The sequence below is a fragment of the Oryctolagus cuniculus genome, chromosome 3, assembly GCF_964237555.1.
Source record: "Oryctolagus cuniculus chromosome 3, mOryCun1.1, whole genome shotgun sequence".
In the NCBI taxonomy this organism is placed as follows: Eukaryota; Metazoa; Chordata; class Mammalia; order Lagomorpha; family Leporidae; genus Oryctolagus; species Oryctolagus cuniculus.
The window spans coordinates 33,871,982-33,895,630 of NC_091434.1; the positions used below are offsets into that span (position 1 = coordinate 33,871,982).

The window sequence follows — 23,649 nt, forward strand, 5'->3', positions numbered from 1 at the left end:
GATGATGTAAAGCTGATATTGCAAACTTAATAGTAAAGTTTGGATTTAAAACTAATTTCTTAAGTTGCAAGTTTGATTTTAGTATTAGAATAGTGAAATGAAATTTTCAACTTTGGACAGATTATTTTATAATTATGTCTTTAAATTTCTACTTTTTAAAAAAAGATTATTTATTTGAAAGGCAGTTACAGAGAGAGAGGGAAAGACAGAGAAAGAGATCTTCCATCTGCTGGTTTACCCCCTAAATGGCCACACTGGCCAGACCTGGGCATTTCCAAAGCCAGGAGCTTCTTCCAGGTCTCCCACGTGGGTGGCAGGGGTCCAAGCACTTGGGTCATATTTTGCTGCTTATCCCGGGACATTAGCAGGAAGCTGGACAGGAAGTGGAGCAGCAGGGACTCAACCCAGCACCCATATGGGATGCCGGCGTCACAGGCAGCAGCTTTTCCTGCTGTGCCACAATGCCGGTCCCAATTTGTGTTCTCTGTGATGAGTTACCATGAGCAGAAAGTTTTTCTTTCATTTTTATTTTAATTTTTAATGGAGAAGTAGGGGTGAGGGATTGAGAGCAAGAGGCCATGTGAGTTCTTTCTGCTGGTTCACTCCCTAAATGCCCACATTGGGCTGGCAGTTAAAGCAGGGCTGGGACATCAGTCCAGGTCTCCTTTGTGGGTGACAGGAACCAACTCCTTGAGCCATCCTCACTGCCTCTCAGGGTCTGCATCACAGTCAGGAATGGAGCTGGGAGTGGAACCCAGGCACCCTGATATGGATGTGAGTGTCTTAACTGCTAGGCCAAACAGCACCCCAGAAAGTTTTCCTTGTAGAAGTCTTAAACCATCATAGTGGAACTTCGAGGAATTAATACGGTATAAAGGATTTGATTATCCTCCTCGAAACAACAGCCATCTGCTTTAGAATGGCTGTGAGGGAGGCTGGTGTTGGGAGCTGATTAGCAGAATAGACTTTTCCAGAAATATCATCAGATGACTGATGACAATAAATGCAAACAGTATCATATTCCCATATCAATAGTTGGGTTAGTTCTTTGGCTTTTTTAAATTCATATTTAATTGAACATCATTAAAGAAGAAGCAAATTTTATATAGAAAATGGAAAAATTAGACCATTTCACTGTATTTTATTCTTAAAAACAAAACCCAGATATCCTCTTGAACCGCTCTCAGCAGCTCTTCTCAAGTTGCACAGCCAAGTTTGCAGACGGGCAGCAATGTTCTGTGCCAGTTTTTGATATTACACACCAGACACCTCTGTGTGAGGAACATGCCAAAAAAATGGTAAGTTTGCATTTCGTTTTCTGCAGCAGAGGTTTTCAAACTTATGCATACAGCTGGACAGCCACCACCATAAATCAAGACCCAGAAATGCTGTCACTTCCCTGAATTCTTTCGTGCTACCCCTGCACTTCCTCCCCTGATCTGTGTTTTGCCCCGATAGCTTTACATTTTTTCAAAATGTCATATAAATGGGATCCCAGAGTCTTTAGAGCAGGTCTTTTAGAATATACATCTGATCATTTTAGTCCCACAATCAAAAACCTTCTACGGGCTTCCCCTCACATCTAGGATCAAATTCGGATTCTTTTCATGGTCTGCGAGGCCCTTTCTGTTCTGGCCCCTGCACCTTCCTCACTTCATCTCATATCCCTTGCCTCCCCTCCCTGGAGTTGCTGCAGCATTGCCCTTTTGATGCTGCCCGGAGACTAAGTATGCGCCCACCTCAGGGTTCCTGACCTTGCTTCTCTGTCTTCCTGAAATGCTCTTTTCCCAGGTTTCTGCATGGCTTTCTCCACCCCCCCCCCCAGCCCCCCGTAATTTCATTCAGGTCTCTGATGAAATGTCACCTCACCAAAGAAGTCTTCCACTGCCTGCTCCCTGTCAGTTTTGTCGTCATATTCTACCTTATTTTTCTTCCTATCATTAATACAACATTACATTATTAATTTGCTTATTTGTTTATTGTCTGTATTCTCGTAATAGATTGTAAACTTCACAAGACCAGGAACATTTTTTATTCATTGCTGCTTAGAACAGAGATGCTCAGAAAGAAATTGTTGAATAAATCAATGGTTAGGCACATGGCAAAGATAGGCTAAGATTCAGAGCCAGAGTTGGCCCACAAGGATGGGACAGTGGTTGGTAGAAGAGGTTCAAACTGTGGGCAGTGCAGGCTGGCAGGTGGCACTTGGTGTTTCAGCAGGAATGAGATCATCCAGCAGGTGGTTAGCTGGCAAGTGCATTGTCCTGACACAGGTAGACTGAGACGAGGAAGTTGGGGATGAATGCTGGTTCCACTACTCACTAAAAGCTAGAATGAGCACTTGGCACTGAGAAAGCCTCTAGTGCAGGGGTGAGGAAGTCCAGCCTTTGAAGGCATTTGGTCTGGCTGTGCCAAGACAACTGCAGGTAGGGCTCAGAATTCAATAAATCTGTAGCAGGCAACTTTTTAAGTTGATCATCTTGTATGGCCTGCTGATGATGGGCTTTGGCACAATAAAGGTTCCATACCCCCTGCTCTAGGAAGTGGGGGTTCTAGCTCTCTGGTGGGGCTAAGTGAGAGACTGAGGAGAACAAGGCAGGATGTGTTCCATGGGCAGTTCCTGGCATATGGCCAAGGGTGTTGCAGGGCTATAGGGCATCAACCTAGAAGAATCATGCAGGAGCCTCAAAGCAGAACCAGGTAGTCACTGGGAGTCTTACAGCTGAGATGTATTGTGTACTGGGGCTACCTCTCTCTAACTTCTTCCTTTCTAATTTTTGCCCTGGTGCTGAGGGAAAGCCTGAGATGGTTGCTCAGCACAAGGTTGGATACTAGTAGTTGTTCATTCACTATTTCTTGAATTTCATAATAAAAATAGACCTCAAGTGGTGAGCCAAAAAGAGCTTCAGCTCCAGGAAGCAGCCTGTTTGTTTTATAAATTCATGCAATCTGCAATTTTTTGTCTACATTCAAGTATTTTAGTAGTATTAAAGTTCTTTTAGATTGTCTGAATTTATTCTTTCTTATTTTTATTTTATTTGATGCTAGTGATAGTTATTGGTCTTGAAATATTGTCTACAGGCTTCTGATGATGTATCTAGTTACAAGCCTTATCACTGATTGCATCGAGTCAAAGATGGCATCAATTGCAAAAACAAGCCTTATATATCACTAAGGGAGGGAAAATGTTACTAAGGATGCAATGCTTTCTTATTGGTTTAGTTTTGTGCTTATTAAAAAAACTTTGTTAAAATTGACTTTGAGAGATATTTTTATCTTTAAAGTCATAAAGATTTCTGTGTCACTTGATAAGTGAAAGGCAGTGTTTTCTACCCTGATCAGCTATAACATAACTTCATCTATGTTGGGGTTATTTTCCTTTCTTACTTTGTTGTTACTTAGCAAAAAAGAGTAATGACAGTCAGTTCTTCATTAATAACTATTTGATACACTAATATCAATTTTATACCCTGCTGCTCTTTGTGCCTTTCTGCATACACAAATATTTTTCCACCACATGTAGCATCAACAATGCACATACCTCAGTTTGAATGATACCAGTACAAAGAGCTGTAGCCTGGTTGGAGCATGTGTAGGCAATTTCCACTGTAATGACAATCTCCTGGCTGACAGCGTTTATAAGATGCCAGCAATTGTAAACTTGTTGCAGAGATATTAAAATGTATATGTTAGGATTGATAAAGATGGTATCTTTTTCTGTGTGGGCTGTTATAACAGCATACTGTTGACCGAATGATTTATAAACAACAGAGTTTATTTCTCACAGCTCTGGAGAGTGGAATCTGAGTGCAGGATGCCCGCATGGTTGGGTTTTGGTGAGGACCCTCCTCCAGGCGGTACCCTGCCAACCTCAGATCCCTATGTAACAGAAAGCCCGCTCTCTGGGGCCTCTTTTATAAAGACACTAGCCCATTCATGAGGGCACCACTGTCCTACTGAAGGCCTCACCTCCTAATACCATCACATTGAGGGGTTTAGAGTTTAATACATGAATTTTGAGGTCACTAGCCTTCAGTCTATGACATATAATAGACACATCTTGTGTGTCTTCTCTCTCCTTTTGCCTGCAGCAGGTATACACAGCTGTGCCCTTATTGTCCTCTCTCTTTATCTTGTCTCCCTGGCCCATGGAAATTACTTGAGGGGCTTTTCTGTGTCGTAGATTTCCAGCTCCACATCTCTAGCCCTTTATTTCTGTGCACCGGATGCTTTCTTCTGCCTCCTTAGCCATCTGCATTTCTCAAACCATAAGTAAGACAAAGTGAATTCCTAACTTCTCTTCTGAACCTATTGATGATGTGTCATCTAACAATCAGCTCAACCAGAAATGCTGAAAACATTTTAGTTTTGTAATCCCTTCATCCTCACCATATCCCAGCAGCTGTCAGGTCTTGAGAATTCTATTTACAAAGGCTCTTTGTTTTACATTCCTATTCCCCTTGTGCTTAGCTATTTATTTGGGTTGATTATTGGAACAGGCCTTTGCTTGGAACTACTGCTTCTGTTGCTTGCCTCCTCCATCTATCCCCTTGTAACCTTAACCTGGAAGCTAATCATTTTAAAACATTCATTTGTGCTCTTCCTCTCATTAAAAGTGATTCCCATTGCCTTTTTTTTTTTTTTTTTTTTTTTTTTTTTTTGACATGCAGAGTGGACAGTGAGAGAGAGAGAGACAGAGAGAAAGGTCTTCCTTTGCCGTTGGTTCACCTTCCAATGGCCGCCGCCGCCAGCATGCTGCGGCCGGCACACTGCGCTGATCCAAAGGCAGGAGCCAGGTACTTATCCTGGTCTCCCATGGGGTGCAGGGCCCAAGCACTTGGGCCATCCTCCACTGCACTCCCTGGCCACAGCAGAGAGCTGGCCTGGAAGAGGGGCAACCGGGACAGAATCCAGCGCCCCGACCGGGACTAGAACCCGGTGTGCCGGTGCCGCAAGGCAGAGGATTAGCTTGGTGAGCCACGGCGCCGACCACCCCATTGCCTTTTAAATATAGTTTAAAATGTGTAACAGGATTTCCAAAGTCATACATGCTACGGTGTCAAGTTTCTTTAGTTTACTTTTGTATTTCATCCCCTATTATACCCTAAGCCATCACACCTAGTTATTTGCTGTTTCTTTTCTCTTGTTTGTGACATTTCCTTTAGCCTAGGTTGATCTTCACCTTTCTGCCAGCCATTTATAGTCTTAGTTACCCTTTAATTCCACAAAACTAAAAATAATTTTCCTTGTGTGAATCCCTAGGAGGTGTTTCTATCATCATTGCCATTTTTTTTTTGTACTGTATCTATGTATACACTCATGCATGTTTTTCCCATAGGAAAGCAAGTTCTTTGAGAGCACAAATTAGATTGTCTCTCTCTCTCTTTTTTTTTTGTTTGTTTGTAGTATGGCACTTAGTATAGTGGCCTTAGATGCAGAATGAACTCTTTGTGTTGAATTTGAGAATTAAGTCAATATTATTTGTTTTTAAGTTATTCATATGTGTAGCTTTAGGAATTGCATAGAGTATTAAGAAATATAACAAGTATTTTTAATAGATTATTTTCCCCCAGTAATCTTGGTTTCCAAAAACCAATTTATTCATCCCAAAGGATAATTTCTTGAGAGGTGATAACTCCCGTAAAGTTCAGCACCAGCAGCAGAGGAAACCCAGGAAAAAAACCAAGCCTCCTGCTCTTACCAAAAAACACAAGAAGAAGAGAAGGCGTGGACCTCGTCGACCCCAAAAGCCCATTCCCCCTGCAGTCCCCCAAGGGAACCTCAGCATGCCCACCAGCGTCTCACTGCCAGTGGAGGCCTCTCAGATCCGGTCAGTGGCAACACTGGGATTTGCTTTTTCTTTGTGTTTTCTGATTGTGCTCAGAACATCAAGTGTCACATGGTTATCGTGATATTGATACTAGGGCTACAGAAGCCATTCTGTGAATCAGTCCAGCCTTTTGACAGATTGGGGTACAGATTTTGCTAGTATCTGAGTTAGATCTAAAATAAAGCAGATACTAAATTTGAGAATTTAATTAAGTTCAAATTTTTCTGTTTGAACAGAAATTACATATATATTCCAACAGAAACAGTCCATCAGAAATATGGTGTATTATTAATCTTGGTAAGGTTAAGCATTTTAACTGGATGAATGGGGCTTCTGTTTCAGCTCAACATTTAGATTTTCACCGTTTATTTCTTTTTTAAAAATTATTTTTACCAGATTTGAAATCCTAAAAAGAATTAGATATACTCAGTCCACCAAAGTGATTCATTCTACTGATTTGCAGTAGAGATACTGTCTGGTAATGATTGTCTTCTCTTAGTAAATGGAAGGGTTGTACAGATATGTGCATGCTCATGCTGGGGTCTGGCTTTGCAGCGACTCTGCCTTCACATTTCCTCCCCTTAAGATAGGGACAAACACATTTTCACTTAGTGTTTCTCATGTTTGCATCCAGTATCTAAAAATCTAAAAGGCATTAGGCTCTTTTCATTTTGGATGAGCTTGTCTTGGTGGCATTGGTGTGAAGGTGTAAGGGTTGTAGTGGTACAAGTGGTCATCTTTGCCAGGAGCCCATCCACGCCAGAGCTGAGTGCTGATGAGTTGCCGGATGACATTGCCAATGAGATCTCCGACATTCCACATGACTTGGAATTGAACCAGGAGGACTTTTCAGATGTCCTGCCGCGGCTACCTGACGACTTACAAGATTTTGATTTTTTTGAAGGTATGATCATATTTTGATTCAAAGAAACTGATTTTTAATATGAGTTTATAAGAAGGGACAGAGTTTTTTTGAGATGTGTTTTTCTTTATATATGAAGTCTTTGAAAATAAATGGAAAATATAACACCACTAAAGCTATTTTACCTTTTTCAGAAAGTAAAATATAATTTGCTTGACTGTATTATGGACTTAGTAGATTCGTAGTTTGCTAGCTAGGCAAGCTATTCCTGTAAAATGAATAATTTTACTTGAGTTTATTTTTGAAGAAAGACATTTAAAATATGAGTTTACTGAAGTCTTTTAGAACTGGCCCTGCTTCAAATACCCCATCCTGAATAGAAATTAAAATGCACTTTTCCAGAAGTTTAGAATTCCAAGGTAATTTCCCTGGTTACACTTTTAGAATGTTGCTGTTGCCATTAAAAATGGAATACTCTCATAGTGATTTAATCAAGTTCTTAGAAGTAGATTTTTTTATATATTGGAAATAAAATTCAAGTAAGTCTTCCTTTTTATGAAATGTAGTTGGAAATGAGAAAAGGTTGAGGGGGAGAGGATTAGAGAATAAAGCAAAAGCATTTTGACAGATAACTCAGGGCGTGTAGTGAGAGCTTTGTACTGTGCTTGTTGGTGTTCCCTGCAGCTGGGTAGGGTCTAGGCTAGAAAAGGCCAAGTGGACCACTCTACACAGCCTTGTGTCTCAAATCTGAATTGATGCTTTCTATCTTAATGCCATTACTATAATTTTAGGTAGAAACCTGTATGATTCAATGGTCACCACAAATTTAAACTGGTACTCCTTAGAGTTCCTAAGAATTTAATACTTGGATAAAATAGTTTTGGAAGAGTGTTATAAATAAATTGAAAGTGGTGATTCAGCTTAATATCAAAACAGCTGACATTTCAGACCTGTCTTCACTTTTCCCTTCCCAACTCAATTCTTGGAAACTTTTTTTTTTTTTTTTTGACAGGCAGAGTGGACAGTGAGAGAGAGAGAGACAGAGAGAAAGGTCTTCCTTTGCCGTTGGTTCACCCTCCAATGGCCGCCGCGGCCGGCGCGCTGTGGCCGACGCGCTGTGGCCGGCGCACCGCGCTGATCTGGTGGCAGGAGCCAGGTACTTATCCTGGTCTCCCATGGGGTGCAGGGCCCAAGTACTTGGGGCCATCCTCCACTGCACTCCCAGGCCATAGCAGAGAGCTGGCCTGGAAGAGGGGCAACTGGGACAGAATCCGGCGCCCCGACCGGGACTAGAACCCGGTGTGCTAGCACCGCAAGGCGGAGGATTAGCCTAGTGAGCCACTGCGCCGGCTGGAAACTTTTCTTTTCAAGAAGGACTCATATCCAATAGACTGTTGTTAAAAAATAACCTAAATATGTGATAGCAATGGATAGAATGGATCAAAGCTCTACTGACTTGATGGCTTTTGTTGACTCAGGAAAGAATGGAGACCTCCTCCCGACTACCGAAGAAGCTGAGGAGCTTGAGCGGGCCTTGCAGGCTGTAACTTCTCTCGAGTGCCTGAGTACCATTGGAGTCCAGGAGTTGTCGGATAGAGGAATAGGGGTGTTCTCCACAGGTACTGGAGCTTCGGGAATCCAGTCCTTGAGCCGAGAAGTCAACACGGACCTAGGAGAGCTGTTGAATGGGCGTATAGTACATGATAATTTTTCTAGTCTAGAGCTGGATGAGAACCTGCTCCGTTCTGCTACCTTGTCTAACCCACCTACACCCCTGGCAGGGCAGATCCAGGGGCAGTTCTCTGCCCCAGCCAACGTTGGCCTTACTTCTGCCACTCTGATCAGCCAGAGTGCACTTGGGGAGAGAGCCTTCCCAGGACAGTTTCATGGACTTCATGATGGCAGCCATGCCTCCCAGAGGCCACATCCTGCCCAGCTGCTGAGCAAGGCAGATGACCTGATCACCTCACGACAGCAATACAGCAGTGACCATTCACACTCCTCACCCCATGGAAGCCATTATGATAGTGAGCACGTGCCGTCTCCCTACAGTGACCATATCACATCTCCCCATACAACATCCTACTCTGGTGATAATATGGCAGCTACCTTTTCAGCAGAGATGCCCATCATGGCGCAGCACTTGCTCCCAGCCCAACTTGAGGTGCCACTTGGAGGAGTGGTAAACCCCAGAACTCACTGGGGAAATCTCCCTGTCAACCTTGGAGATCCCTCTCCGTTTAGCAACCTTCTCGGCGCAGATGGACATCTTCTTTCCACTTCCCTATCCACGCCACCCACCACTTCGAACTCAGAGACCACACAGCCTGCCTTCGCCACCGCAACCCCCAGCAGCTCCAGTGTGCTTCCGGGGTTGCCACAGACCAGCTTCAGTGGCATGGGGCCTTCTGCTGAACTAATGGCCTCCACCTCTCCCAAGCAGCAACTCCCTCAGTTCAGCGCAGCCTTTGGCCACCAGCTGAGTTCTCACAGTGGCATTCCTAAAGACCTGCAGCCCAGCCACAGCTCGATAGCCCCTCCCACAGGCTTCACGGTAACAGGTGCCACAGCTACAAGTACCAATAATGCATCTTCCTCTTTTCCCTCCCCTAACTGAGTGTGTCTGTGCATTTGCAGGCAGGTGGGGAACCCGGCATTTTCTTTGTTTCCTCCTTAGCACCCGTGTCCCCTTTTCCTAAAGAAAATTTTAAAAATACCAGGTGGGGATTCGAGGGGCACCCCTTTCCCAGTTCAGCAGGTGGCCCTGCGGTGGACCTTGCTTCAGTGTTCACGTGTGCTCCTTAGCACTGGTGCTCATTCCCTCCTGGCAGGTCCACGCAGTCCCAGTGGTTTTCCTAGTGGTTCAGCACAGTGACTGGATAGGAGTGATTTTCAGCAGCAAGTCCTAGAAGTGGAAGATACCTCAGATAACCAGTGCCCTTTACTATTTCCTAGTATTCAGATCAGTGCTTTCCATTCTATTGCCAGGTTTTTACGTAGGTGGTTCGAGATAGAATGATCTATTGATTGAGTTCCTGGGTAAGAGGTAGCAGGTGGTGTGTACTGGAGGCAGGTCAGGGCAGTGACTTAGCACTAATTGTTAAACACTGCAGTGAGGCTGGGATGCCATTGCCATTCGCAATTGTGTTTAATGGAAAGGAAAAAGTCATCTTTGACTGGCTGTGAGTATGCATACACCCACACATGTATTTTTGTGCAGTACAGAATGCAGCTGTCCTGTTGGTTTGCTCCCCCCCCCCCCCCCCCCGCCCCGGAAGGCTCTTTCCTCCTTTCCTACATCTCACAACCCTAATAAGGATAGTCATTTTCCCCACTCAGTTAGCCGAAGTTTCCTGAATAGGGAGGTGGCAGTCTGATCATGTGAGTAGCACGACTCTTTTCTGCTAAAAGTTGGCCCAAGAAGAAATGGACCACAAAAGGCTGCATTTATGTTGGCGGCGTGGGGTGTCAGGAGAAGCTTGCCCGGAGTGACTGCCAGGCTGCAGAGGTTCTGGGGTCTGGTCACTTGGCCTCTTCAGACATGCATTTGTTTCTAAATCTCTGTCATGAAATACATTTGTGAGATGTAATTAAAGAAAATATTTTGATGTGAAAAAGCAGGATAGGTCAGATAGATTTGAGAGATGAAATCTGTGAACTCCTTGATCCACTTTTTGCTTTTGAATTTTTCATGTTTACAGTAGTGATTCTTTGGTGAGATCTGTAAACTGTTGAAGACACTTGTAGAATCAGTGAACCAGTTGTGAAGTGGTGTGTAATATCTGAAGGATGCACATTTTAAAGTTTCTTTCAAAACAGAATATGGAATTTAGACATAAATTTTACCCACCCTTTGGTACTTTTAAAATAATTTAAATACTTAGGTTTAAACAAATTTGGACATAGTTTTGGGAAATTTTTTTAAAGTACCACGATTTTAGGTTTAAAATCATGTTGGATAGTTTAGCAAGTTGGTGACTATGAAATGAATATGTGAGGTTTCTTCTTGCCTGCCTTCCCCCCTCCCCCAGAGAAGGTAAAGCTTTTAAAGGCATCTCTACTCTGCTTTTGCTAAGAAGTTTCACTGTCCTTTGAGATACCATTGGCTATTTATACCTAAGTCTAGTCTAATTTACATACATATATATATCTATATTTTAAAGGATAGTAGAGAGACATATCTATTAATGATGTGGTACAATAATTCATTTGTCAGGGAATATTTGATTTTAATTCCTTTCTCATAGGTAAAGATTTGGATGTATTTTCCTACTTCCTGTATGTATTCTCTATGCCATGCTAGTTCTAACCAGTCCCTTCTTTTCAAAGCTTTTCTTTCTCTGCTTTTTAAAGGAATGATGGTGATCAGCAGGCATTATGCAGATACCACGTGCCTGATATGGAGGGGAAATGTCACATAACTGTATAAATAATCATTATATGCCCTATTTTGTATTTATTGAAAGTTTTTTTTGGGGGGGGCCAAAAATATGTTTGTAATATATTTAGTTTTTTTTTAAATCATGATAATTGATTGGAAGATTTATTTTTAATAGCTTTGCCTTTTTTGCAGATTGAGAAATTTCTAAATTATAAATTATGTCACAAAGCAAAATTATATTTGGTATCACCATAAATTTCTATTCTGAATGGTGAGAACAGATAATTTGAATATTTCTCACCTGTAAACTTATGTTAGTAAGCTTTTTTATTTTAATGTACTGTAATGAAATGATTAAGAGTAGTGACCTCTGCTCAAAAGTGTCATTTAGTTTGCTGATCTATTTTCACATCCCATTATAATCATCACTAGAGAACTGTTCCTTGCCAGCTATTTGGTGTAGTCTGCGTTGTGCACTAACTAAAGGTTGTGGCAGAGCTGCGTATTGACTGCCTCATCAGCCCTTCTTTGACAGTGAAGGGAGTCGTGGGTAGTCAATTGGAACTTTTTCTGGCTATGTGTCCGTCTTATTAGCTGCTTAAAATTCTTCAGTTATGAAAACTGAGTTTGCAGTAAGTTGCACATTTTATTGTTTGCAATTTTCTGTTTTATGTGCATTTAAAAGCCCTTCTCTGCTTTCTAGTAAGGAGGCATGAAATGATCAGGAATGTTGCCAGTTACAGCTTCACACCAAAAACTTTGACTCAGTTCATTTTTGTTTAGATGCCCAGGGTGATAGCTGAGGAAGGGGCGGTCTTAGAAGGCACCAGTGTAGAGTTGAGGACTCAGCAAAAACACACTTCTCTGCTCATTTCATCTACTTCAAATCAAATATCCAAGCTTGCTGTGTGCTTTGCTCTTGTTTCTTTTGAGCCCTCTTTGGAAGAGAGAAGAACATCTGTAAGCCCAGAGATATCATTATGTTTTTCTTCCAGCTAATGGAGCAATTCTAGTCTATTAGTAGTAGGTTTGCTATTAATATATAAAGAAAGGAATGAAGTGTCTTTTATTCCAGAAATATGAAAATTAGGGTCTTTTAAAATAGCACTTAAGCTTTCATAAGGCAATACTGGAATCAAAAACAAATCTTGGGTAAGGTCCTAATTAGATGGAAACTAGCTTTTATTCTAGGTTTAAATGTATGAGAAACAGTGGCAAAGAAGGCTCACTCTGTTTCTGCAGTTCTCTGGGACCATTTCTAAAGGCCAGTTAGATTGTGTCACTGTGAGTTCATTTACAGAGTTGCTGCAGGTAATGGGTGCATTCTGTCCCCTGAGAATCTGAATTCCAATCTAATGTGTGATAATCCCTGGCTCTGAACTATAGCATCTGAAGAGAAGATGGGCTTTCTTTCCCTCACTCTCTACATAGCTATTTATATTATTTTAATAAAAGTACTTAAGACATCATTTTTTTTCTTCTGTAAAAATAGCTTAGCGATTTGCACATCGGGGTAGGTTGTGTAGCTACAAAACAATTGACAACAGTAAGCATCAAGTACACTTATCCGACCAAGAGACAGACTATGCAATGGAAGGAATTTTCTAATTATTGTGGCATAGCTTATACAGCAAGGATTATTTTCTCCAGTAAGCCTACCCTGTGTGATATAACTGCTTTGTAAGTGACTTTCTGAGCAATTTCATGTTGAAAGGTGGTGTGGTGTGTCTAGTGTCCCCCTGTGAAAAGATAATAATTTAATGAGAAGCAAATAGTAGGTATGGAAGTCAATCTGGACATTTTTTTAAAGTTATTAAAAATTAATGCTGCCGTCATTAGTGGCTTAAGGCTGAAGAAAGTTAATAAGCCTGGTCTCTCAACTAAAGATTAAGAGTCATCATCTTCTGTCACCAACACTACAGCTTTTCCTTCTCAGAGCTTACTCTCAGCCAGGATCACAGTCCCCAGGAGCAAGGGCAGTGCTTTGTCTAGGGAGGAAACCATCTCTATGAGACACATAGCGCCCTGCCAGTGCGGTGCTTGTCCATGGAAGAGCTGACATTGCTGTCGAGCTGTGCCATCCGGTTTTTTGGAGATTGGCGTTAGAACGTGAGCATGTGTAGGCCACTGTTGTGCTATGGGTTCACTGATCCCTATCTGTTGTCCTGCCTGTGCCCTGGAGTCACCAAGGAAGTAGTGGTTGAGAGAGTTCATTGGCAGTGCTCATGGGGCTCTTTCCTTTGCTCCAAGTCGGTTCAGAAGGTTGTGGATCGGTATTGCAGAAAGATGAGGCTGTTAACACTAAACTCACTACTTAATAGATTTGAAATTCATGGAAAACTGTTTTCAATATTTTGTTTTCAGTTTCTTCATCCTTATGAGCCTCTTAAAATTCCATTAAATTCTGTTCTTAATCTGGTAAGTGAGGAATAATAGAGTAGTCTACTACATGGTCAACAAAATCTCCAGTTTAATGAGGCAATTTAGAGGATTCTTTGAAAGAAAATTTAGTCATACTAAACAGTATTCTCTGTATCTCATTCATTGCCAATACCTGCATTGTTCCAAGGATATTTTTCCTGACAAAAAAATGCATTTCTGGGGATATATATATATATATAAAACATCTATATTATATATAAACATAGTATATACACACACTATATATCTACACATATACACATATATAGGGTGTGTGTGTAGATATGAAAAAACATCCCCCTCCCCCCAGTAAGTTGAAAATACTGAAACTTCATTGTACAAAAAAGTAAAACAACGTAATGACTACTTAATATCTTGACTTTTACGGCTTTCCTATAGGACATTCTGGAGGGAACCAAAATCATGTTTAGTGGTAAAAAAGTAACATTTTACATGCTATCTTTGAAGAGATTTGTAAGAAAATACCAGTGAAGGACGTATTCAGGTATCTCTTAAGCATTTTCACCTGACCAGCGAGTTAGGGAAGAAAACATAAAACACATGAATAGTTAACATCTTTTCTAATAACCAGTGTCTTTATTGCTATGATTGTGGGTTAGACTTAAGGAGCCTTATTTCTAAGTAGCAAAAATCCTTTTTCACTCCAGCTCTTACTTTGAGTTACCTTTCCTGTCTGTTATACAGAGCTAATAAAAGGAAATGTAGCATTTCAGAGAGAGAGAGAGAGAACAGATTTGGTGTGACTTTCTTTACCTGTGTCCCTGAATATTGCGAATATTCAGCTAGTTTGAATGACAGAGTTTTTGGTGATGTCAAGTTTAGTCTGAAAAGCATTCTTAGGAGAGAAGAACTTAACTTGTGGGAAACCATGCTGGGCTGCACAGCTTTTCTCCTCCCCTTCTGCCTACTTGCCTCTCCCCAGCCCCAATACAGACATGTACGTGCACACACCTCATCTGTGCTCATCTTGGCCGAAGAGTAATGGAGTCCTCTTTTTTCACTTGTCCTGTTTTAATTTGTTTGTTTCTTTAAGCTGGGGACCACTGAAGTAAGGTCTATATGCACCCAAAGTTCCCCTTGGAAAAATTTTCAACATGCAATGGAGAAGGCTCGAGTGCAACTAAATGCCACACCATTGCTTTTACTTGGGGAACAGACTGATTTGCCCTGAAATGACTCCAGCCTGCATCGTTAAGGTACAGTTGGCTCCAACGAATTAGTGCTGAAATGATGGAAAGTTGGACACTTGTTGACATTGTCTCCGTCTGTCTGGAAGGGTTGAATCAGTTCCTCTCAACAGTGACAGTTCTTTTCACTGTATAGTATTGAGTATGTCTCAGGGATTCCTTGTGGAAATTAGGGCAGTTTTTAAAATAAGACAATAGTTTTAAAAGAAACTAAAGGTGACTCATCATTGAAGAGAGCGCAAGAAAGAGAAAACATTTGGTTTCATTGCCCACAGTGTCTTGCATAGGACTTTTTCCTTTCTCCTTCAGGCTCTCATCTCAGCTTCAGCGTACAGAATCCTTTCCCATCATGCACAGCTTTAAAACTTTTATTTAAAAATTTCCTTCCCCAATGAGCTTTCAGAATACTTATTGTAGATTTTAAGAGAAAAAGGTATATTAATTTATGCTATTAACATCACCTCATAAATTATAAGTTTTATACTAAAGCTGTATTGAGTGTAATGAATTATGTTGCCTATGTGTTTAATAGCTAAAAAGTTATATAAGAGCTTCTTTTTTTTTGTTTTGTTTTTGTTTTTGTTTTTGTTTTGACAAAACAAACTAGTGAAGCACCTTTTTACACTGGATCTCTGCCGTGTCAAGGTGTATAGCTATCCTTTGCTACCTTGCAGATATATAAACTGAAAGGATATCCTGGGGCCTCAAAATGTAGAACACCTTTAGACCATTTATTGCTCATACAACTGTTGAGAATCATGTTCTTTAGTAAATGATCTGTGGTTTACACTTAAGATGACTAAAAGCTTAGTTACAGGGTAAGTAAAAATACATAGATCAAGAAAACTCCAACTACTGTAGCTGGAATTTGTAAACTAAGTTTTTAAGACCTCTTTTGTTTCCTATGGATTTATTTTTTAATTTACAGTTCATCCTGTAAGTTGGGAAGTAAAATAGAGAAAACGATAAATCTAGATGTTCTCAGTGTCTTATTCAGGAAATTTTTATCCCTCCTCACTAAGGAATTCCCACTGTGACTTAAAAATAGAATTAATTAAATAACTTGTGTGCATGTATATGTCTGTGTTTTTACACACATGCAAAAATATACATCGGGGGCACGTGTGTGAGAGTTATGAATGTGTGCTTATGTAAAAATAGAGAATGGTAACCAAATGTATTGTAGAAATATGATTTATTTAGTTGAGGGTATTAGAGTTACTTTCTCATTGTCTCTGTTGTATAAATACACCAAATTCTTATGTTAAAAGGCTAGCTCTGATATCATGTGCATTTTATTTTAACCTTTGGATTAATTTATGCTATGTTTTTAAATTGATGGTGAGAAACAGTAGATTCTAAGACCAGCCTCTCATTTTGAGCATAAAAATAAGAGGGGTAAAGAGAGAGAAAGGGGTGGGGGGAGGGAGAGGACTCAGACAGGAGCTGTGTTTATCTGTTGGGGTGATGGGACCAGAGACCTATTGAACTTTTTTATGTTAGTAATAGATTTCTTCATATTCTGAGTAATAAAATGTTGTCAATTGTCTTTTCTTGGTAAAGTTAGAAGGAGTCTAGGACTTTTATAAAGAATTCTTTGAAGGGGCTGCTTTGTTTAAGGAGTTGGTGGGATCATTTCACTGTGCATATTTCAAAACAGGTGATTTTAATTACTTCCAAAATGTTTTTTTTTTTTTTTTTTTAATTTACTCATTTGTGTTGTAATTTGCCCCACCCCCATACTTTGGCTATAGGAAAAAGTATGCTACCCTTGACTTTTACCTAATTCATGTGGAATTTTTAAAAATGCATTCCTGTATTTTAAGTGTCACTTTGCTATACATTCATTACTGGGATATCTGGTTGTCTCAAACAGTGAAAACTAGAGTTGTTATTAAATGCTCCAATCACATTTATTTTTAATATTAAAATCAAGTACTTTGGAATATGTCAAAACAACTTCTGATAGTACAGCTGAGTTTGTAGTTGTCTTTTGAAGCTCCATTTACTTCATCTTAGATATGTTCAGGATCTTGGAAAGCTTTATATGTTGCTCTTTTTTACACTTGTGTTTTTGTAGCATCTCCACTTTCATTACTCTTGCTTTTGGATTTTAGAAAAATCTGCATATTTCTTGTACATATGCATGCAAATGAAAGAAGGGAGTTTGTACTGGTGCCATTTCTCCCTTCAGTTGCTGGTTAATGGGATTTGCTAGAATAAATTCTCCCTGATTGAAGGGTGAAAACAGACCCTTTTGTGTATATCTGTACAGAGATGTGTGTATGGGATGTGGTGGCACTTTGCTGAATGTGAACTTGCCTTGTCAATGGAAAGATTGAAAAGTATTATGTTTATTTATACATTTGTATAAATCTATATATACACGTATGTATATGTGTGTGTATAGATAAAGCTATATACATATATTTCCCTAAAAAATGTGTGTGTATAATAGGTAAACAGACTTTGTCAAACTCTGGATTATTCTGTAAGACAGAGGTGATGGTATAAACACGTCATCGGAGCATACTAAAATGGAAGTCCTGTGGGTTATAGTCTTGTTGCTGGTTATCCTAAATGAACCTCTTCTAACTCCTCTCACTTCAGTTCTACGTTCCATCTTCACTGCATTGTTCTGGTCCATCTCAGTTAAAAAATAAATTGTCCCCCTCCCAAGTTATGTCCTTTCTAGCTAGAAGCGCTTGGCTTAAGCACATTTCATTATTTCTTGGTTGTTTTCTTTCAAAGATCTTTATCTCTGAAATGTTCCCTGAAGATGTTAAGTTGTAGTCATGTTTCCTATAAGAATCTAGTGAACTGAGTAGTCATCTTTGTCTCAAAAAAACAAACAAAAAGCCAACATCCAAACAAAACCTGTTTGAAAGTTTTATCTGGATGATTTTGGGATATTTGACCAAAGCTGAAAAAGAATGCAATTAGGACTTTATGATGGATATTAGTGCCAGGTTTATTTTCATACTTAACTGTCATTTAAAGTTTGATTTACTTTGTGGTTTAGTTAGAATTTTACCTCTGATTTTAAGAAAAGCATACAAAATCATAGGTAAGCCTCGTGAATTCTGGAACTAATTCATTTTTCTCGTGATGAAACTGCTTTGATGAATTCTTGTGTAATGACTTCTGCTCTATTTCCTTTTGACTTTTCTCACAGTTGTGACATTCTGTTTTAACTTTGCTGCAGCTCTCTAGAAAACTTGCATCCCTATATATTGTGCCTTTAAAGCTCTTATGCACACACAGACAAAAGTGTATATATACATGTTGGGGCATGTGTACATATACTTTGGTATATACTCACACAGTATGTCTCATATATTGTGGGAGTGGATATATAGATACTCAGAGGCAATGCAGTGTTGCTCTCTGGATATATATGTATATAAATAGTGTTGATATGGCTGTATATACACATGTATATGGATGAGTTTTAAATGGCAATCTTTTACATTTAGCAAAATGCTGCCCCTACTGGAATATTGTCACTGCAATGGCAGTTGTATGTAATGACTTAAAATACATTATCAGAAATTATTTAAGAACATTTAAAAGTCTCATCTGAAGACACCCACACATTATTTATTTATCTTCCTTTTCCTTTTTTGTTATGTATTTTTGACTGAAAGGGAGACTTTTTAAAATGCCATCTCTCCCATGAGAGACAAAGTTCACTTAAGGAACTCTGTGCATTTTTCCTCTTTTTGACATGGAGATGTACCGGGAACCAGCCTGTTTACTTCAGTCATAAAGTGATCCTAATATTTCCATTAGTGTGTATCATCCACCATCTCCTAGATCAACTTAATTCACCAATTTGCCTCTTCCTTTCATTAATAAATAATGATCATTAAGATCATTTTGCCTGGGGGGAAGTTAACTACTCTCTTGCTGCAGGGAAATATATCACCTAATTGTTATTCTGCCTTGTTCAAAATTCAACTTTGAAAAAAGACAGCTCTCTCTTTAAACTGTCTTAAGCACATTTTGCATTTATTTGGTTAAAGGTCTTCCCAAACTGTTTATTTTTTTCTTTTTTGAAATTACTCCAAGTTGCGTGTACTTGACAGAGATTTAATTCTTATTCCTCACAGCTTCTAGTATTTTTCATTAGTGTATCAGTGTAACACACTGAGTGCAAGAACATGAAGGGAAAAAAAACATTAGATATCATTTTATTTGTGATGATTTGGCAGCAGATTCCATCTCAAGACCTTGCAGAGAGAGAAGGATAGATAGATGGTCCTAAATTCCAAGATGTTACAAAAACTAGTGGAGTACGAGTACCCCAGAAGACTAAATTACAGAGGTTGGGGTCTGAATGATTTCACAGAGCACCCGAGCTGGTACTTGATATCAGAAGCAGCCTTTAACAAAACGCCTCCTGACTCTTGTATGGTACTAACTGGAGGGCTGACGTGTAAGTTAACACCAAGTTGCAGTGGGAAATCAAAGGTGAGGTAGCTTATTTGAAACCAGTAAATGACAGACAGGTTGGACAGTTTTCAAGTCGCTTCTAAAAAAGTAACTGCATGGTAGCAAGGACTAGCAGTTCTCAAAGCCTTTCTTTTTTCAGTGTTCTCATTCACCTTGGCACACGTAAGCTTAACAGGCCATACATTAAATCTATCTATCTATCTATCTATATATATATTTAAAAAAAAAAGCTGCTTAAAGGGAACTTACAAACTGAGCATCTTCATTTCTCTATTTAATAGTGGCTGCAAGCTTAGATATATGCACAAAAACCAGGAGCCACTTGTTTCTGCAGACGGGAGAGGGTGAGGAGGAGTTGGGCAGGTCTTGATAGGAGCCCCCAGTTCTGGTGGAAGGGCCTATCCATGGCATTGGGTGCGGTGTTGCTTGGGGGGACCACTTCTTGGGAGGTGATGGGCTTTTCGTTTGTAATTTCCCTTTAAACAAGAAGAGACGGCTCACATTTTCCATCTATATCTCAATGAATGTACTGTATTACTGTTTTAAAAATTTGATGAATAATAATGGATTGGTCTCCTTTTGTTATCTGGTCCTTGTTTAATTTGTTTAAGGGTTTTTGTATACAAAAGTTTACATTTTTATGTATATTTTTCTTGTGTAAAAACTGATGTAATATGTGTATAAAACTCTGTATGTATTATCTGTATATAGTGTGACAAAATGATTTTTCTTTCTTTCTTTTGGATGTATTAATAAATCTTGCTGTGAAGTAGCTTTGTGTTCAGTGTAATTTCCTTTTCCTAGATATTGGTGGATTCTGCTAATCCAGGGTAGGTATTTCACCCTCTTCATTTAAACAGCATTTTCTTATATGTTATATTTTGTCAAGAATCCTAGGGAGATTGAGGCATGGGCTTTTGTAGTCTAACAGTGATTAATATTTATAATAGTTGTGGATCAATTAAAAAACAAAAAAATCTTGGAAGTCAGAGTTACAAAGAGAAAGGAAGATACACACACACAGAAATAGAGAGATATTCCAGCCACTAGTTCACTTCTCAGATGGCTACAATGACCAGGGCTGGGCCAGGCCGAAGCCAAGAGTTCCATCCTTGTCTCCCACATGGGTAGCAAGGGCACAAGCACTTAGACCATCTTCTTCTGTCTTCCCCAGGGCATTAGTAGGGAGCTGGATCAGAAGTGGAGCATCTGGGACACAAACTGGTGCCCATGTGGGATGCCAGCATTTCAGGTGGCCGCTAAACCCAGTATGTTAAAATACCAGTCCCTCAAGGTGACTTTAACTGTGGTATCCATCCCTGAAGTCAAACTGAAGTTGTATTTGAAATTGTTAATGTATGGTAATGGAGGTCTGACAAGGCAATTTCTATTTCACTTAAGCAGAAGTCCCATCTTTATTTTCATAACTTTACAAATATAAGATCAACTTTTTGCTATGTAACCAATGTTTAAAAAACCCAAACAGCTTGAAGAAACACTTTTCTTCTTTAAAGCATTGCCAAGTGCCTGCCTTATATCTCTTAGGAATTGAATTTTTAAAATAAATTGGAATACTTCATTTCCTGTGCTTTAGTTGTAAAGTGTAGGACACAATTCATAAAGAAAAATAGAGTTTTACTATTTCTTAATTTGGGGGAAACATTTGGACTTATTTCACTTGGTCTGTAATTCCAAAATTGTACTTTGAATCCACAAGCAGATGCTCACAGCACTAGTGAAATGGCCACACTAAAAGAAATCCATCCATTTCTCTTCCTTTGAAAATGACAACATATGGAGAATAATGCATAAAATTGTCCATTTCTTAAGTTATATAGCAGTTGAATTTAAACTCCTGCTATTTTCTACCTAAGAATGCTTCTTTTCAAAATATGTGTACAAATCTTTGAGATTATGCCTGGTAAGTTAAAGATTTGAGTAAGAATTACTGGCCGTTAGGGACCAACCTGTTAGTGTAGTGTTTGCATTGATGCAGTACCTTTAAAGGGACTGGGCAGAGATCCTTCAGATTGTTTTTTTGTTTGTTTTTTGTGTGTGTGTTTTTTTTTTTTTTTTTTTTTTTTTTTTTTTTTTTTACAGGCAGAGTGGACAGTGAGAGAGAGAGAGAGAGAAAGGTCTTCCTTTTGCCATTGGTTCACCCTCCAATGGCCGCCACGGCTGGCGTGCTACAGCCGGCACACTATGCCTATCCGAAGGCAGGAGCCAGGAGCCAGGTGCTTCTCCTGGTCTCCCATGGGGTGCAGAGCCCAAGCACTTGGGCCATCCTCCACTGCACTCCTTGGCCACAGCAGAGAGCTGGCCTGGAAGAGGGGCAATTGGGACAGAATCTGGTGCCCCGACCGGAACTAGAACCTGGAGTGCCAGCACCACTAGGCGGAGGATTAGCCTATTGAGCCGCGGTGCCGGCCCAGATTGTTTTAAAAGCTGCTTACTTGAAGTCAATGCTGTGTCCTAGCAGGTAAATCTGCTGCTTGCAGTGCTGGCATCCCACATGGGTGCCAGTTCAAGTCCCGGCTGCTCCACTTCCAGTCCATCTCTCTGCTATGGCCTGGGAATGCAGTAGAAGATGTCCCAAGTCCTTGGGTCCCTGCACCTGCGTGGGAAGACCTGGAGTTAGCTCCTGGCTCCTGGCTTTGGATCGGTGCAGCTCCAGCTGTTGCAGCCAATTGGGGAGTGAGCCAGCAGATGAAAGACCTCTCTCTGCCTCTCCTTCTCTATGTAACTCAAACTTTCAAATAAATAAATAAATCTTAAAAAAAAAAAAAAACTGCTTACTTGCATTAATTTGTACCTTCCAGCAATATGTGGTTCTGAGCACTAAGGCGCTTCTTTGTTCCTTTCACAGCCTGTCGTCTTGTCCAGCTTTCCATTATTTTTGCCTATTTGAAAAGCAGGGAGAGAGAGCTTCCATTTGCTGGTTCACTCTTCAAATGCCCGCCACACCAGGGCTGGACCAGGCTGAAACCAGGAACCAGTAACTCCATCTGTACCTCCCATGATGTGATTGGCAGGGACCCAAATACTTGAGGCACCATCTAATACCTCCCAGGCTACACGTTAGCAGGAAGCTAAATTGAAAGTGGAGACGAGACTTGGCCCCAGGTATGCTGAGGAAGGCATCCCAAGTGACAGCTTAACCCGCTGCACCACAACACCCATCCCAATGTTTTATTTTTAAAAAATTATTTTATTTGAAAGTCAAGAGTTACATAGGGAGAGGAGAGAGAGGGAGAGAGATATCTTCCATCTGCTGGTTCACTCCCCAATTGGCTGCAATGGCTGGAGCTGCGCCAATCCGAAGCCAGGAGCCAGGATCTTCTTCCAGGTCTCCCACGCAGGTGCAGGGGCCCAAGGACTTGGGCCATCTTCTACTGCTTTCCCAGGCCATAGCAGAGAGTTGGATCGGAAGTGGAGCAGCCAAGACTGGCACTCATATGGGATGCCAGCACTGCAGGGGGTGGCTTTACCCGCTACGCCACAGTGCCGGCCCCCATCCCAATGTTTTTTTTTTGTTTTGTTTTTTGACAGGCAGAGTGGACAGTGAGAGAGACAGAGAAAGGTCTTCCTTTGCCGTTGGTTCACCCTCCAATGGCCGCCACGGCCGGCACGCTGCGGCCGGCACACCGCGCTGATCCGATGGCAGGAGCCAGGTACTTCTCCTGGTCTCCCATGGGGTGCAGGGCCCAAGCACTTGGGCCATCCTCCACTGCACTCCCTGGCCACAGCAGAGAGCTGGCCTGGAAGAGGGGCAACCCGAGACAATCTGGTGCCCCGACCAGGACTAGAACCCAGTGTGCCGGCACCGCTAGGTGGAGGATTAAATGCCTAGTGAGCCACGGCGCCGGCCTCCAATGTTTTATACACTAATATTTTTGAATAGTTTTCGTTGGAGACACATGAGAGTGAATCACAACTAGATTCTATACTCAGACTTTTTATTAATATAAAGAGCACAGACCTCATGCATTTCATAGGTACAATTCCCTAAAAGACAATTGTACTTCCCTCCCTCCTTCACCCTTCCTCATTCCTTTTTTTAAAATTTTTGGAAAACCACAATTTTCAGTCCATTCCACAATCACAGGCTTAAGACACCAGTAACCGTAATATTCAAGAAGTAAAAAAAAAAAAAAAAAAAAAAAAAAAAAAAAAAAAAAAAAAAAACAGTTCCACAGGAATATAAACAAGGGCTAAAAAAACAATGAAATCTGGGCCGGCGCCGCGGCTCACTAGGCTAATCCTCTGCCTAGCGGCGCTGGCACACCAGGTTCTAGTCCCGGTTGGGGCGCCGGATTCTGTCCCAGTTGCCCCTCTTCCAGGCCAACTCTCTGCTGTGGCCAGGGAGTGCAGTGGAGGATGGCCCAGGTGCTTGGGCCCTGCACCCCATGGGAGACCAGGAAAAGCACCTGGCTCCTGGCTCCTGCCATCGGATCAGCACGGTGTGCCGGCCGCGCCGGCCACGGCGGCCATT

The 23,649-nt window shown here is 40.8% G+C and overlaps 1 protein-coding gene across 7 annotated transcripts in view; it reads left to right on the plus strand.

Moving 5' to 3' along the window:
* The window catches only part of INO80D (INO80 complex subunit D), a 76,726-nt gene extending 61,056 nt beyond the window's left edge, over nt 1-15,670 (plus strand). For 6 of the 7 annotated variants that reach the window (XM_051849222.2, XM_051849226.2, XM_051849220.2 and 3 more), the window contains 4 exons: nt 1,165-1,298; nt 5,613-5,830; nt 6,577-6,734; nt 8,171-14,239. In XM_051849222.2, coding sequence (XP_051705182.1) covers nt 1,165-1,298; nt 5,613-5,830; nt 6,577-6,734; nt 8,171-9,309 — 1,649 coding nt within the window. In that variant the 3' untranslated portion in view covers nt 9,310-14,239. Of the gene's footprint in view, nt 1-1,164; nt 1,299-5,612; nt 5,831-6,576; nt 6,735-8,170 lie in introns of all 7 variants that reach the window. The other variant, XM_051849223.2, reaches the window with a different exon arrangement.
* The last annotated feature ends 7,979 nt before the right edge of the window (nt 15,671-23,649 follow it).